The following is a 16464-nucleotide window of genomic DNA, read 5'->3' on the forward strand; positions in this document are numbered from 1 at the left end:
TATCTAGTTTCCATTGACTGTCTTCGCAACTTACAGCGTACATATTTGATTCGACATATCTGTATGGTTTACAATTTATTGTAGTTGTTTTGTATGATCATAAAAACGAAACATGTATATCTATCGTAATAAATAAATAAAAAGAAGAAAGAAATACCGATTGCAGCAATGAGATTTCTTTCATTATAATATTGGATCGTTGTAATACAGATGAAAAAAAAAATAATAATAAATACAAATGTATGTTGAATGGAAATTGGATTGGTCAAGCGCCGTGAACACACAAAATTCCACGAACAATGCAACACATATTAAATTTCTAAACGCAAATATGATAGATTGTCAGTGAACGAAATGAAGAAAAAATCGAAATTTGAAAAAATGTAAATTTGAAAGAGTTTTCCATGTTGCCAACAGAATTTAAATAGAGAAACAGACGGTTCAAATGAAGAAAACGGAATAAAAATGGCCCAACATGTATACATTTGCATTAACACTTTACGATTACATCCGTATATCATATAAGCTGATCTTTACGATTATTATAGTTGGCTTGAAGTGGAAAATCGGTCGGTCAAAGTGAAAATACGAAATTGAAATGCAATCGCATCGCGTCGATTTAGATTGAGCTTCATTAGATCCAGTTGGATATCATATGTATTTGTAATTTTTTTTTTGAATTAGTGCAGAATAATTAGCAGCGTTATAACGTTTTGAATGGCCATGCGCTGCGATAAGAAATGCGCTTTTACTATTCATTACAATATTATTGCCATTACAAACTATGTAGCCAAACAAATTGGATATCGCTCATCGAAGTGGCACAAAGAAATGTAGTTAATAACAGCAATAACCAACAACAAAAACACACGAAACAAATGAAGAAAATTGCATAGTCGAATCAACTGAATGAAAACCATCGCAATTGGATATTAATTCAGTCGCAAGATTCCGAATTCAAAGCAATCGAATTATAATTCTTCTGAAATAGTTGAATGAGCAATTTTTCGACGATGCGCTTCAGCTCTTCGTTTTTACGTTCGTCAGTTGATATTTTTGTTTCGATACAAGAAGTCTTTGTATTTTGGTGATTCGAATATGCGAACGCAGTTTGGTTGCATGGATGAAAGCATTGGCGTCACTTTCACTTTAATTTCGACTCAATCCAACCAACAAAGGTAATTTTGTATGCTTCTCGATTTTGAACTTTGAAATCTTTCTTCTTCTTCTATCTCATCTGTCCATCTTTCTTCGTTTCGATCAAGAGTGGTTTTCGGTGTTTTTGAGCAAAACGAAATGGTTCGAATACAATGTTCAATACACCAACATCGCATTAAATTGCTGTGCATTCTCTACTTCACAAACAATAAAACATAACGAAAATGTACTCTCTTTTCTTAAATGCGCCGATGGACATTTTTCATTGCTCATCCGAAGATGCATCCAATATTTCTTTCACTCTCGTTTAAAGAAACGGCTTTTCGACTGCTGCTCATGCTGCATAAACTTGAGAGAGTATTCTTTGTTTTGATTATTCAATTTAAAGAAATGATTAAGTATGATCGTTATTTTATTTCTTTATTTCGTGCATCGTTGCTTTACATTTTCATACCGTTTGGTCTTCGTCTTTGCGGCGTATTGCCAAAGTTGAGTACTTTTAATGCGGCATTGTATTGAAAATTGCACAAAGAAAGTTACGAAAACTGAAGAAAATAACTCAATTCAAGCAATAATAATAATACCAAGTTCACTAAACTGCCCGTTATTTTGAATGTGATTCGCCGGAGCCGAAGTCAAAAATTCCATTTGCACAAAAGATCAAGTTTCTATTTATGGCCATAATTTCAATCAATTATTACGGAAATGCGTGAATGAAATGGTTGTTAAATGACTACGATATTGATTATAATTTTCTGAGTACATTTTTTTTCAATTAAAATCACCTTCTTTTTTTCTCTCTACAACATGATCATCATCATACTTGAGATTTTCCCCTTCATTTTACGTATTCTGACTTTTTCATTCTCTTTCTTGCTTTCGCGATTATTTTGAATGCGTCATTATTATTACTGAGTGTGGTACTTGCTGTCTCCATCAGAAAGTTTTCGTTTTTTTGCTTTATTTTTTCTTTAATCATCTCACACACACACACCAAATACACGCTGCTTGATTTTGAAGAGGCGGCATTAAGAAGATGTTGTTTTACGCAGATGCACGCTTCACGCTCTATGGTATCTATTGATATAATTTTTTTTCTCTCTTCTTGCGGTAAAATGAACAGTTTTGCATTGAAATATTGAAATACTTTACTTTTTGGCATTGTGGTGGGAACAATTAAATATATTTTATTCAATATTTCTTTGAATACTTATAAAAATTAAGATGCATCATACAAATTGCATGGTATGCCTTTTGTGGTAATATGGATATGCAACGGAATGGAGAAGTAGATTTACTGAAGAAAAATGCATATGCGAAAGTGTTTTCCTCAATATTTCAGCGTCGAGACGCAATATTTTGTGTTGTTGTTGTTTTTTTCATTTCTAGAATATGGAAACGCAACACTTCCTCGAAATTTTCATCATGTGAAAATTATTTCTTCAGTTCGAATTGCATCAAAAATTCCATTCCATTTTATTTTATTTCTCGATTCTCTGAATGAACTCATGCCATCTTTGTCGTTCTCTTTACAAACTACAATTATCTCACTCCAATTATTTGAGGAAAAAAAAACATGCACGTTTCCAAATATCAAAAGGCGAAAATAGAACAATGCCAAATAAAAATGGCTCAACCTTGATCGAAGTGGTCGAAGCAGAGTAGCCCCAAGAGAAAAAAAAAACCAACAACAGCATTATTATCGTTTCGATTTAATGAAATAGCAGACATTGAAATATTTATGGTTAAAAACGAAACAGAAAAAACCATTGGAAGAAAAAAAATGCGCTCATTGTGGCCGACACATAAAAACTTCCGAAATATTTGTCAATAGTGTGAGTCTGTGTTTATTATTAATTTATTTCAATTTTATCACAGTATTGTAATCGCAATTTCGGACCAACACACAAACAGCAGAAACAATCTAACAATAATATCGCCTGAAAATGACGCTGAAAGAATTAATTGCCGAAACCTTTTTGTAGCATTTCCTTATTCAATTTGAATAAGGTCGATTGAATTGTTTTGTTTTTTCCATTAATCATCAAATTATAATTACTTTAAATAGCATTTAGCAAACGCCAGTTAAAATTTATTGGTGTGATCTTCTGTGGTGAGTGGTAATAACAACGAAAATTTGCAAAGAAACAAACAAATTCGCGATGTTTGGAAATGTGAGGAGCCACATTAGCATGTCAATGTGATAGTGACGGATTCGAAATCACGTGCATTTAATTTTTTCTTCTGCAGCATTGCCCATATGATTATACGGATGAATCAATGCTTGAATTGTTGCGATGTGTATCGCAATGGAAAATTTCATAAGAAAACGATTGGACATCTTTTTTGAATTGATGTTCTTTTTAACATTAGTAATTTCAACATGATGTGTACACATTTTTTTTATCTTTCTTGTTCGGTTCGATTTGATTTGCGGCCACTTATTTCGAAAATATACAGAAAAAAGCTGCTGAAAAAAAAAACAAAATAAGTACAAATGCTGGAAACATGCAAACACGTTCGAAAATCATAAAATAGCTTTTTGTGTGTGTGTGCCCGATATGCGTTATTTATGACTTGACCGTTGCTGTTTTGTGTGTGCGATATTATTGCATGTTCGCCCATTTTGCCTGGATCTGGCGTCATCGCTTTTAGTTTTGCTGATTTTTCTTTCATTTTTCTGTTGTTGAAATGTGCGCGCACTCACATCTTGCCATGATAATATATTTGAGTGTCGTTCACCTCTTTTCTTTCTTTCTCACTGATTTCACTTTAAAACCGTCAAATCCACTTCAAATGCTTAAAAATGCTGTCATGAAAGTAAGAAAACTTCATCATCATCGCACACACACAGAGAGAGAGAGAGAAATAGAGAATCCAAAATGAACATGCACATACATTTCTATAAATAAACATTTACGTGGGCTCACCTTTATATGTGAAACAATTTATGGAAATTTGCTCGATAAATTATCAATTGAATAGAATTTACATTTTCATTTCGATATCGTTTATGGTCGGGACATCACACCAAATCCCAATCTATTGCATATTTTTCACTTAATAGCATCAACATCAATCAATATGCAGACAATTTATCATCAACATCATTTCAAATCGGAAGTTTCAATGAAATTAGAAGAGAAAAAAAAGCTATATCCATATCGATCGTGTATAATTTCAATACATGATTTTTTTTCTTTCCTTCTCCATAAGCGTGCCAATGTGTAATGAAATAAAAAAAAAGTCGGAATGGATTGAAATGTAAGTGAAAGAAGAAAAAACGACCTGACTATTTCGGAATATTGGGGCTACCGATATTACTTTAGTGAAAACAGTTCTCGATTTCATAGCGACCAAGTGTGAAATGAAATAGTTGTCGAAAGAGAGAAAAAAAAAACAACTTAATTGAAATCAACTCGATGCAATATATGGAAAAGAGTGAGCAAAAAAGCACATTTCAAATATACAAACAGGCTCAACGGTTATGTGTGATTATTCAATGAAAGAAATTGTTAAGAAAGATGATGGAAGAAAAACCGAAACATATCTTTTTTTTCATCGTCCAAGATATAGTCAAAAATAATGAAACAAAGCCAAGTATAAGTAGACAGAAAAAAAAATTGAAAATCGAATTACAAAACAACGTTCAAATCGAAAGAATTACATAAAGATATATTGAACTCTTCTCTTTGTGCGTTGTTAACATCGATCTAACAGAAAATATGTTTTTTTTCTCTATATGGCATGAGCCTCTCAATCTATGTATTTCACTCATATATTTTTATATATTTCTGCTTGTTTGATTTACCGTGGTGAACTGTGCGCAATTTTGCGCACACCACATTCATGAGTGTGAAGGTAAATCAAACAGCATAAATTCAATACGATACACGTTCGCTCACGCTCATATTTATTTCTGTTATTTTATTCTCTTCTTTTAACTCACATGATATTTCTCTTTGGTTATGTTGATTTTTTCTCTTTCAATTTTTTTCTTCTTCTTACATTTTGCTTCTTTGTACAAGTTTTATGTGCAGTAGCAACATGTGCGGTAATTCGTTGATTAAATGTATATGCATTGCTCATTCGCAATTACAAAGCGATGCGAATTGAATAAATTTTTTTTTCATTTATCAGCTATTTTTATGTTTTATAATCGTCTATATCTGTACACTCTCAAAGTACAAAAAAAAAAATACGAAAAAAAAACACACACACAAACTAAACAATCAATTGCATCATTTTCCTTTTACGATCTTTTGCATTATTACACTTCTTTCTTTCTCTAAATTTCAATTTAGCTGAACTGGCGTGCCTCTCTCGACGCTATAAATGTATGAATTTATTTTTTAAAAAAATGTATCGTTATTAAGATATTCATGTTAATTTCGTCGCAGTGAGAGTAGTGTTGTGTGTATATGTGTGTTAATTTCATTTTCTGCAATAGTATTTAAATAGAAGCGCGCCGAGAAAAGTGCAAGACTCGAAAAGTCCCCAAGAGTTGATTTTCATTTCAGTACTTCCACGACTTGCTTATTCTCTAAAATTTCAAACACCCGTTTTTTTTTATCCAATTCGGAATAAATGACGTTGAAATCGAAAGAAAGAACGCGACAATCACATGTTCTGGACTGGTAATGATCCAAAACATCAATTATCCTGTTCAAATTACCGCTAAATGTAATATATTATCTATACTTTAAAATTTTGATATTTCTTTTTTTTTTATATATTTGTTTGTTTGCAATCAAAATAAACACGGACGCACTCACACATATATGCGGATATTGAATGTCACATTGATGACATTCAGAAAGTATATATAGCATTGTTTGATGATTCGGCATTTGATAATGAAACAAATATATTATCATCCAATCGAATTAAAGTCTCATTGCCCAAAATATACACTGCATTGCACTGCGCATATTTGTATCGTTCAGTTTTTCATTCGTTTCGGTCCATAAGATTCAGCTAGATTGGAACAGTATCGCACTATCAACTGATGTCGATTAAATCATGCAATACACATGCAAAATGATGATTGCCGTGTTTTTTTTTTCATTCTATTATTATTACTTAATCGAATTCGCTTATCATTTGAATGTATCTATTGTGAAATGTATAGAATTTTAACAAAAATATGACTATCAGTCAGTTGTTGATTCGAGTGTGCACGGGTAATCGACTGGGATTATTATTGAGTTCATCGAGGCGTAAATGACAAACCAAAGATTCGATTGTGCATGACCCAAAGTCGAATGCATGATCTTGGTTACTATTTTTATTTCGTTTATTCTCCCCATCTCTCTCTCTCAATCATATTTATGTGTCAGGACAGATCACATGTGAATTTCCTGCAACAATGTTTGTGATATTCGAAATTATTGTGACAATTTTTTTCACTGCTATTATTATTATCCACCTTTCCCACCCTATATGACAGCGGTTCGGTGTGCGTATAATATGAAATTGCAAACAGGAAAGCAGTTGTGTTTGTGCAAAAAAATAACATACGTAACCGAAATAATTATTATTAATTAGCATTAGCAATTATAACCCTGCTATGGTGGGGCTTTTTTCGGCTAGTTTTGCTATTCACTTAAGTTTGTTTTCTTTTATTTGATGGTTAGTGTTTTTTTGTTGTTGTTGTTTTATTCGCTTGTATAATTCGAACCACCGCGAGATATCTCCAAATCATTCCGGTCCATCATAAAATGTCATTCGGTTGGCTTTTGTGCGAATCGAGTGACAAAGCAATAAAAGCAAACAAAAAAAAATGTAATCTGTAAGCGCCAAACAAAGCAGAAGAGAAAATCCACAAACATATATCAAGATGAGCGGGGGAAATGGTGGGGTGAAGAAGAGAAGCAAAGAAGTCAGTCAAGCTTATTTATACTTATTTCGGGTTTTTTCCTTGTTTACATCGTTGCTTTTCATTATATTGCCTGGTTTACCTGTTTTTTTTTATGCTGTGGCAAATGAATCCGGGAACTTTGGATGCGGTTTTTGTAAAAAGCAGCATTTATAAATTAAGCTCGACAATTTACGTCATCTCCACTTACTTGGCGTTTCAAAGATGAACACCTTTTTTATTTTTAAATTAATCGATTGAATTAAGACAAACGTTTTTATTGGCATTTTTCATTTAATTTGAATAAATTATTGAAAGTCACCTTTCTTTATACTTGCTCTCCCAGAGTTCTTATCATTGAAACCACGAGTTTCGATCGCTTAAAAATCAAGTTTTTTACTCGTTTCGAGAAACAAATATTGCAACAGATGTTTTAAAATTCGCCACGATGGTCTCAGGTGTGTCCTTCAACATTGATCGACTACGGTCCCTTTCAATTTGCATTTGGATCTCTCTCCCTCTCTCGCTCTGCATTTGGTTTTACATTCATGACAAATGAAAAAAACTGTTTGCAATCGACCAAATTGCAAGTATTTGAATGTGAGATGTATTATTGAAAGATCCCGTTCCAAAAAAAAAACACTTTGAAAACTCATTAAAAACAATTTGTGACTCATTAAAAAACAAAACGATGCCAAAAACAGACATTCAGCTGTTGATTTGTTTATTTAGTCCAAATCATCAAATTAGTCAAATGTATCGTGCATACAAAAGCAGAGATCTTGATAAATTCGTGAGATAAAGAGAAATAATAGCAATAACAAACAAACGATTTTTGTTTTGTGTCACCAAAAAGAAAATGTGTATATATATATATCGATACAAATAAAAATCTGGTTTTGAAAAGCCATTGGTGCTAATTTGCAAAGTAGTGTTACCATTCAAGCGACCATAAACTGAACGTTTCGCTTCAATTTCGACTTTGACCCGCTAAAAGCTATGAATGGACAACACCGGAGCAAATACAAAATAAAAGAGACGAAGAAAAAAAATCACTGCAGAACAAACACATACACAGAAAGCGAGATTCAGTTTTGTACGTGAACATAGCATAAACAAACGACAAACATATTTGATGAAACTGAGTACAGAAAAAAAAAAAAGAAAATGAACACTATGGAGGAGAGCAAAGAGTGAAAAAGTACACACATACACATTCAGCAAAAATAATAATAATAAACCTAATAGCCATCGAGTCACGCGCATTCGCCGAACATACGAGACACAATTTGCGCAAGCCAATTTGCAGGTGTGTGTCACTGTATTGAAATTACGAACTGCAAATTTGTTTGTTGACGTTTTTCTTTACGTTTTTTTGCCATTACACTAAGTGTATATAGAATATATACAACAAAAATTTTATCATTTTATTTTGCATTAATAATTATTCCAAATTTGTGTGCATATATCATCAAAAAAGTGACACGTCATTTCATAAAATTACATGCTTGTTTACGTTGATTTTATTAGATATATATATATTTTTTGTTCGAAAATCGTGCCGCTAGCAGCGGTGGCAGTGGTGCTCTTTGCCGTTTTGTGGTGTGTTTTTTTTCTGGCAGAGCACCGTCATTGAACTCATGTGACTCTTGTTTGTCCATTGACACGAAATGCATGTTTATGTGTGTTGCATTTATGGATGACAAGCGTTATTGTGGAAATGGATGATCTTTGCTATGTGAATCTGAGCAATGCTTCCACAAACAAATTGCCCAAAAGCATTTTCCTTTAAAGCGCATTTAATTATCTTTAAAAAAATTTTAGTCATAATTTTTTTTTTACAAAATTTTGAATGCCGTGTACAAATGCTTTCCAGCGCTGTGCAATTATTATCATTCGCTAAAGTAGACAATAACTGAATGCTGTGCCGTAAACCATCAATTTTGTCCAATTTATTATCATGGTGCTTAAACACCGAATATATATTTAAAAAAGGGAAAAAAAAAACAGAACACAAACCATGCCGTTTCATGCGTACCAATTACGCATTTTCGCTATTGTCAATATTGTGCTAGCACAAGCATGTAAAATGCATGCGTTTCTGTTTTATTTTTGTATTTTTTTTTCTTTTTAGCTTTGCGTTATATGCCTTTACATAAAAAAAAATAAACATATAGGCACACAGTGTCTTTTTCTATGTGTCTTTAGAAACGGAAACGAATTTAGCGTTTTGCACAACGCTATGCGTAATGCAAAAACTATGTATATATAAAACTGTTTAATGGTTAAATGGTATGTTGGTTAATAGAGTCTTACGGAAATTGGACCCGACAAGAAAATAGAAAACCGCATTTTTAAGCATCAAATCTAAATCTACAGTTAATTGGATAGGCGATTTGTTTTTAACGATTATATCTCATAAATCACTGACTTGCTAACCCAAAAGTCAGCAATACAAACTTTAACCCAAACGATGCAAATCCATATAAAGCAGAATAAAAAACCACCACAGAATATGTTTTTCAGTCCGGTGATGAGATGGATCGCGACGTTGACATAGAGATATAGAGATGAAACTTCCGTTATGATTTCGAACAGAGTAAAAAAAACGCCACTCATACGGTTAAAATGCTATAAAATTAAATATAAACCATGGAATCTTGTGTCATGTTAGATTATGGTATTGTTTGGATATTCGCAACAGTGGTTATAAAAAGTTTTTACTTGGTAATCAGTTGGACGAATGGAACAAAAAAAAAAAAACAGTGTATGTGCGCACGGAACATGTACGTGTTATCATCAGTGAATTAGAAAACAAAAGCATAAATGCATGCGAACCTAATGGATTAAACAATGACATGATACACACATACACATAGCGACAAACAATAAAGATCATGAAGTGAATTGCAAAAAAGTCAGAAAGTTTATGCATGCCAATCCGATGTATGCACAACAGAAGAGAGAAAAAAAAACCGGTAAAGAAAACAAACAAATCTATGTAACGATTGCCATAAGTGAACACACTGAACACTTATGGGTGTCGTGAATGTTTTTCATATGTCGCTGTCTCCTATTTCTTTTCCCCAAGCCAGGTGGCGAAGACGCGCTTTTGTTTTATTTTAGTTTCAAGAGAAACGAAAAACAACGAAAAAATAAAACAAAAACACATATTATCTTTGTTTCACCTGTGTGTACACCATACCGGAAATATGAAGTGCTGGCTTTTTATTTAGTTATTTCGTTGGTTTTTATTTATTATTATATTATTTGCTTCGAAAATAAGCGACCATATCGCATTAAGACACATATAACATTTATTAAAAACGCAATTACAATAATAGAAACAATCGAAATGAAATTGAAATAAAAGTCTTGACGGTCCAAAGCGACAAGCTCGCACACACAACACGATCACATTTCGACTTATGTTTACAGCCCATTGAATTGTAAATTAATTATTATTATGGAAGAACAGCAGAAGCAACGAAATAAACACATATCGCGAATAGAAGTATCCCATTCAATTATAGAGAAAAAAATGGAGGAAAAAAAAAAAATTAGTGTGTCCTAACAAATAGTAAAAAAAGCGTTTTGAATATTGCGATCGCAACGTTAAATGATTGCAGATGTTTGCGCGCATTCGATATTTTAAATAAAACGTGCCACTAGAACAAAAGTCCAAATTGTTTAATCACGCACCAATTGGACAAACAATTGCAAAAGATGAATTATTTTGGTTGTTGGTCTCATTTGCGATGAATAGCAAAAACTAGAAAACATGTTCATTCAGGTGAGAGACAAAGAACCAAAGTCACGAAATCAAGTGTTAAGCAATAAGTGTCTCTTATTATTAATGGATTGGTATGTATATGTGCATGACATCAGCATGAAAAACCTTCTAAAACACAGTCTCAAAAGGGTTAAATAGAGGACAAATCATTTTTTTTCGCTATTTTTTTTTAAATATGACACTTTCTTCACAGTCTTTGGAGCTGATTTCGTCTCAAATAACAAATGTCACTTGTGAACCGGTGTGATTTGTGCCAATCTGGTATGGGTGAATGAGTTAAGACGAAAAACGAATAATTCGAATTGGTCAACAAATCACACAATTATACGTAAAGATTGATCGTCATTTTGGTAGATCTAGAGAGAGAGAGAGAGGAATCAAACACAGCTACGATAAAAGTCAGTAGATTGACTTTGATGTAGGCTAATTTGATTACAACAGCTATATTTTGCTCTCTTGGTTGGATTTCATTAAGTGGGCAGATTAACATGGCACATAATTTGTTCTTTATATAAAAAAAAAACGAAAAAGCCTATCTACTATAAATCATCCATTGATTCATTGTGATACTCAAGGTAATTTGAACTTGTGTTTCATTTTTCTTCTTATTCTATCCCACTCTTGCGAGAAGTTTTATATACCTGAAGCGATCAAAGCCAGCCAAATTTCGCTTTAATTTGTTAATCATCAAAATAAATTGCGCACGATCAAACCATTGTTGATTGAATGGTTGTGAACACAGATGGGGAGCGAAAGAGAGAGAGAGAGAGAGAGAGAGAGAGCTGATGTTGTTTTTCGTCTAGCTAAGCAACAATTCGACGATATGATCGTGTTTGCGTGCACTTGGTTATTGTCATTTCTGCAATCGTAATCGTTTGTTGGTTTCCATGTAAATTTTGTATTGTTTTTCTTCATCATCTTTTCTTCTTCAATTTTTCTTTTTTGAGACGCGCGAACGCGTTAAAACTTGAAATGTAGTTTCAAGCGCAAAATAACGCCCATGTATCAAAATGAATTAAGATAAAAAATGCATTCGGTTACCCATCTTACAAAAAAAAAACTAAATAAATAATGTGGTTTTTTGCCCATAAAATCGTGTTTAAAAGAAAGAAACGTGAAGATAATCGTCTACCATTCACTCGACACCAACGGTGAATTTGGTGGTACACTTGGTAATTTCATTGGAATCATTTTGGTATGTGTTCGACAAGAACAATTGGCAGCAGCAGCAGCAGCCGCACCAATGTGTTGCCACAATTCACGAAAGCCAGAGAGAAAGAGAATGTAATGATCATATGGTGCAGATTGAAAAGGTGCTAAACCACACAAATTTCTACATACACACACAACACATCCAAAAGAGAAACGAGAATGGCACGAGTGAATAAAATAAAACATTAAACAACAAACGAACGAGCGGAGAGAAAAAAAAACACACGAATTAATAATAAAACACACTATCGAGATAAATAGAATAATAGAGAAGCAAAAAAAAAATGAAATTTCTGGGCTAATTTAATATGCAAATTGTGTGCGGTATTGTGTTCAGATATAGTGTTCTTGGCGTTATTTTTGCTTCTTTCTATTTCTGCTGAACTGATCTCTAAATCATAGTTGTTTTTAGTAGTGTTGTTTTTATAGTGCTGTTGTTGTTTCAAGTCATTTTCACAATATTAATATAGCTTTCTCAGTAAATGGATTTGGTGTAAAGGCAACACAACAACAGAAAATGCGCTGGCGCTGGAGGTGATGATGTCTCTTTCTCTTTTACAGTGCATGCCAATTATTTGGTCTTGCTTTTTCTGCACGCTTAAATCTCCAGCGTTTGAGTTGGCTGATTATTGCAATGACTGTGCTTTTTTTAAGAGAAAAAAAAACCATCAAATGCACATAAACGCAAGCAAATCTGTATTCTCGCATAAAACGACACGATGTAGATTCCTCTTCATTTCATTTGCTCATTTTTGAATTGGCATGCATCTTAAATGCATTCATATCCCCCCCCCTCTCTCTATCTGAATTTTTACTCGTTAGGCGTTAGTAAATTATATTTCTTTCTGATGTTGCATTTTTTCTTAAATAAAAGAAAAAGATTATTCACTGCATCGTCGTTTTCCATGTGCTATGCTTTTTTGTTAGTAATAATGTGCGTTCATGCATATACATGTTTGTTCACTTCATAATCCAGATAATAGAGTAAAATTCGCATATGATGAAATTTTATTGAGTTGTTTGCCAACCAAGTTACGTACTGATCTAAACTGCGATGCACAATATTTCAATGACAAATCCGTTCATATTGCACACAGAATGTAAACAACGGTGATAAAAAAAAACTGTTCACACATTAATATGATTTATACCCTGAATCACAGTGGGCAAACTGTTTTTTTTTCCTGCCATGCAATACCTTTCAAATCGACAAAAGTTTATTTCGATCGAAAGGTCCCAGTCTTTCTTTAAAATAAACGAACAAAAAGATCATTCAAAACAAATTTATGATTTGCGTTACAATGATTTTTGAATTCGACTATTTTTTTTCTGCTTATTGATCCGAAGTTTCGCATTCATTATAATCAAAATTCGCTTGTTTTAGATGGTGGAATCTAAATTTTCGTTGATTTTTGTTTAATTTTTGCACAATCAATTCCAATATAATGTCAATGATGTTAAAGAAAATAAGTGACTTACCGGTGGCGCTTCGCTTGTTGTACTGTACACTTCACTGGCAGCATAATCGGCCTTGGTCATTTGTACAGTTGCCATTGAATCGTGTTGTTCTTTTTCCATCATATAAATCTGTTAATATGCCTTGATTTTTTAGTATATATTCAGAGTAGAGTTTGTGTTATTTTCTTTTCTCTGTCTTTTTTTTTATCAGCGTTGTATTTCGATGTGGGTTTTTATTTAAAAAAAAAAAACGAATTCTTAATAATCTCTGTATGTATGTGTTTTTTAATCGCAATTCAACAAAAATGCAACAAAATAAAATGTTTGCAATGAAATACAGCCTCCAAGTAACGAAAATGAAACAATGAAGTCTTTTACCCTAATATATACTAGATTATGAGAATGACTTTGTTTGTTTGACATTTAAATACGAAAGAAAGAAAAAAAACATAGTCGGATCTTTCTTTCGCGATCGCTAAGAATGGTAGTTCCGATATTCATAGCCGCATCAAGTGTAGTAGACAAGACAAAGACATCTTTTCGCTTGTATTTAGATCACAAAATGCAATTTTTCGTGTACTATACTTATTTTTCTTTTTCTACTTCGATCTGTAGTTCTTCCATTCTCTTTTTTGTTTTGTTCGAAATTATTTCAATCTTCACTTTCCGTGCCGTCGTTGGCTTTTTTCTTCATTTGTTTATTGCTGTTCGTTTTTTTTTTTTTTTCAATATTTACTTGATGAATTTTCTAATTTATATTGCATACCTGATCGATTGCAAAAAAATTATGAAAATATGGTATTAACACATTGCAACTTGACGGTGTGCGCATCGGATCGTATTTGCAAATTATGAAAATGGAATGGTAAAATTCTGCACTGCAAAATGTAACAGCAATTAACAGAAGAGAAAAAAAAAATGGGAAATAGGTATGAATCTCACGATTCAAGAGACGCAAAAATTGAGACGACGTGCAAACGCTCGCAATTCAATGTTGTTGCTGGTTTTCGGTCTTTTAATGCCGTTACACGTTGCTTCTTCTTCATCATGACGAAGAAGGAAAAAAAAACAACACTAAAGTTTCATCGTAGTAGGTTCGTCTTTTGAAATTTATCGTTTAGCGTCTGCAATGCCAAAGTGGAATTCGTCGACACATTAAAACCGAGCCAAATACATTACACCATAAAAACAACAGCAGCGATGGCAGCAGCAGCAACGGCAAAGTTGAGAAAAATATAACGCCGCAATGTGTAATGAAACGATCTCTCGATTTTGTGTTTCGCAACAAGAATTCGTAGCATCAACATGATAGCAATATCAGCGTATCGTCAACACACCACATCAATGAATAAACAACGCTCGAAAATTCTTCTTTTTTTGTTATTATTTAGTTTCATTTTGATATGGCAGAATAACAACGACGACAGAAAAAAAAGAGAAAGTCTAGCAAGCCGCATGCATTTGGCGCCTTAATTTAGACACATTCAGAGTTTGCGCTTCTAACTCATTTTTAAATATGAATATGGTGGATATGCAATTTCATCATGTATGCTGATAGTTCGTTTACCAGTATATATCGGATGTAGTACCATACCATTTTCGAATTCGGTTTTGGAGGATTTTGTGTGATCGATTGTTGTACTTTCAATTTTTATGCCATTGGACTTAATGTGATGAAATGTTCTCTGTCTTTTATAATGAGTGCATGAATACTGATTAGCCTTGAGCGTAGCATGAATCGTAGCAAAAGAAACGAGTGAATTAAGCAGTGTGAAACATACATATCTCACATTTTATTTTGTTTTTTTCATTTTTAAATCAAACAACACCATAACCGGAAAGAAAACTCCGAAAATGTTTCTCTCTTTTTAAATGATTAACAAAGTCAATACTCGATTTTGCAGAATTGAGTGAAAAAACACATGTTTCTTGTAGATTTGTTTTTTTAAATTCTCAGAAGACACAAGAAACTGTCAACGAATTTTCGTTAATGTCTCTTATTCTGTTTTATTTTGTTTAATTAAAAAAAAATCATCTAATAAAACACTCACACTCACAATTTAATTTTTTTAAAAAACAAAATGCTAATAATTGACTTCTTCAAAAAGAAACGAATCTCTTTTTTTATCGATAGATAAAAACAAAACAAAAAATTCTTTAAAAAACGGAAAACTTTTATTAGAAAACACAACAAACTCGAGATTCACTCAACAACACTTAAGAGTGGATTGAATGGGTTTAAGTATAGTTTTTTTGGAGAGAGATTGCTTTTCGTTACGTTCGTACAATACAATAGTCACGAAACGTCTGCAGCGAATGATCGGAATATTAAATTTCGTTGGCAATATAACAATCGTGGCAGAAACTAACTGCTGTTATGCTTGTATTAAATTATATTCTCCATTCGGTGTTTTTAAATAAAAATGAGTGTATAGTGAGCGGCACATGTAATACAAGTAGCGGTAGATGCTGATGCATAAGGTTTTACGATTGTAATGAAACGTTTATTGTTGTCGTGGTGGTGGTGGCCTGTTGTTGACGGTACTCTCTGCGTTCACGTATGTGTATGTTTGTACGATCAGTTTTGGTATCAACTTTGAAAGTGGGGAGCATTTGACAATAAATAAAAAGCTTATTCCAGATTTCCATATGTATTTGACGACGTCGGCTTACATTCGATGTTGTACCTTGTCGTACTTTATGTTGTTGAACATAGTGCACTATGGAACGAACGAATAATGAGCGTGGCACAGCTTAGATTTATTGATAACAAGATGAAAATAATATTAGAAAAAAAAAATAGAAAAAATAGTTGACTTCTTGACCCAATATTCAAATGTTAAATTCAATTTGCTCTCTTTCTCTAACTACCTCCCTCTATCTCTCCTCTCTGGTTCTCACTCTTTTTCCCTTTCTTTGATAACACGTATCATCTGCATCAATCTATACTAGCATTGAAATCAAGCGAACGAAACAAAATGAAAAA

The 16464-nt window shown here is 32.8% G+C and overlaps 1 protein-coding gene across 3 annotated transcripts in view; it reads right to left on the bottom strand.

Annotated features, from left to right (window-relative positions):
- LOC116349557 (bromodomain-containing protein DDB_G0280777) overlaps positions 1-15795 on the bottom strand; it is a 38112-nt gene extending 22317 nt beyond the window's left edge. Inside the window, exons 1-2 of one of the 3 annotated variants that reach the window (XM_031781046.1) lie at positions 15536-15795; positions 13500-13607 (exon numbers count right to left, since the gene is read on the bottom strand). In XM_031781046.1, the coding sequence (XP_031636906.1) occupies positions 13500-13601 (102 nt within the window). In that variant the 5' untranslated portion in view covers positions 13602-13607; positions 15536-15795. Of the gene's footprint in view, positions 1-13499; positions 13675-15529 lie in introns of all 3 variants that reach the window. The other 2 variants (XM_031781047.1, XM_031781045.1) reach the window with 2 other exon arrangements.
- Positions 15796-16464: the final 669 nt, after the last annotated feature.

The sequence above is a fragment of the Contarinia nasturtii genome, unplaced genomic scaffold (genome assembly GCF_009176525.2).
Source record: "Contarinia nasturtii isolate CC-2019 unplaced genomic scaffold, AAFC_CNas_1.1 Cnas_scaffold_2934, whole genome shotgun sequence".
NCBI classification, from domain to species: Eukaryota; Metazoa; Arthropoda; class Insecta; order Diptera; family Cecidomyiidae; genus Contarinia; species Contarinia nasturtii.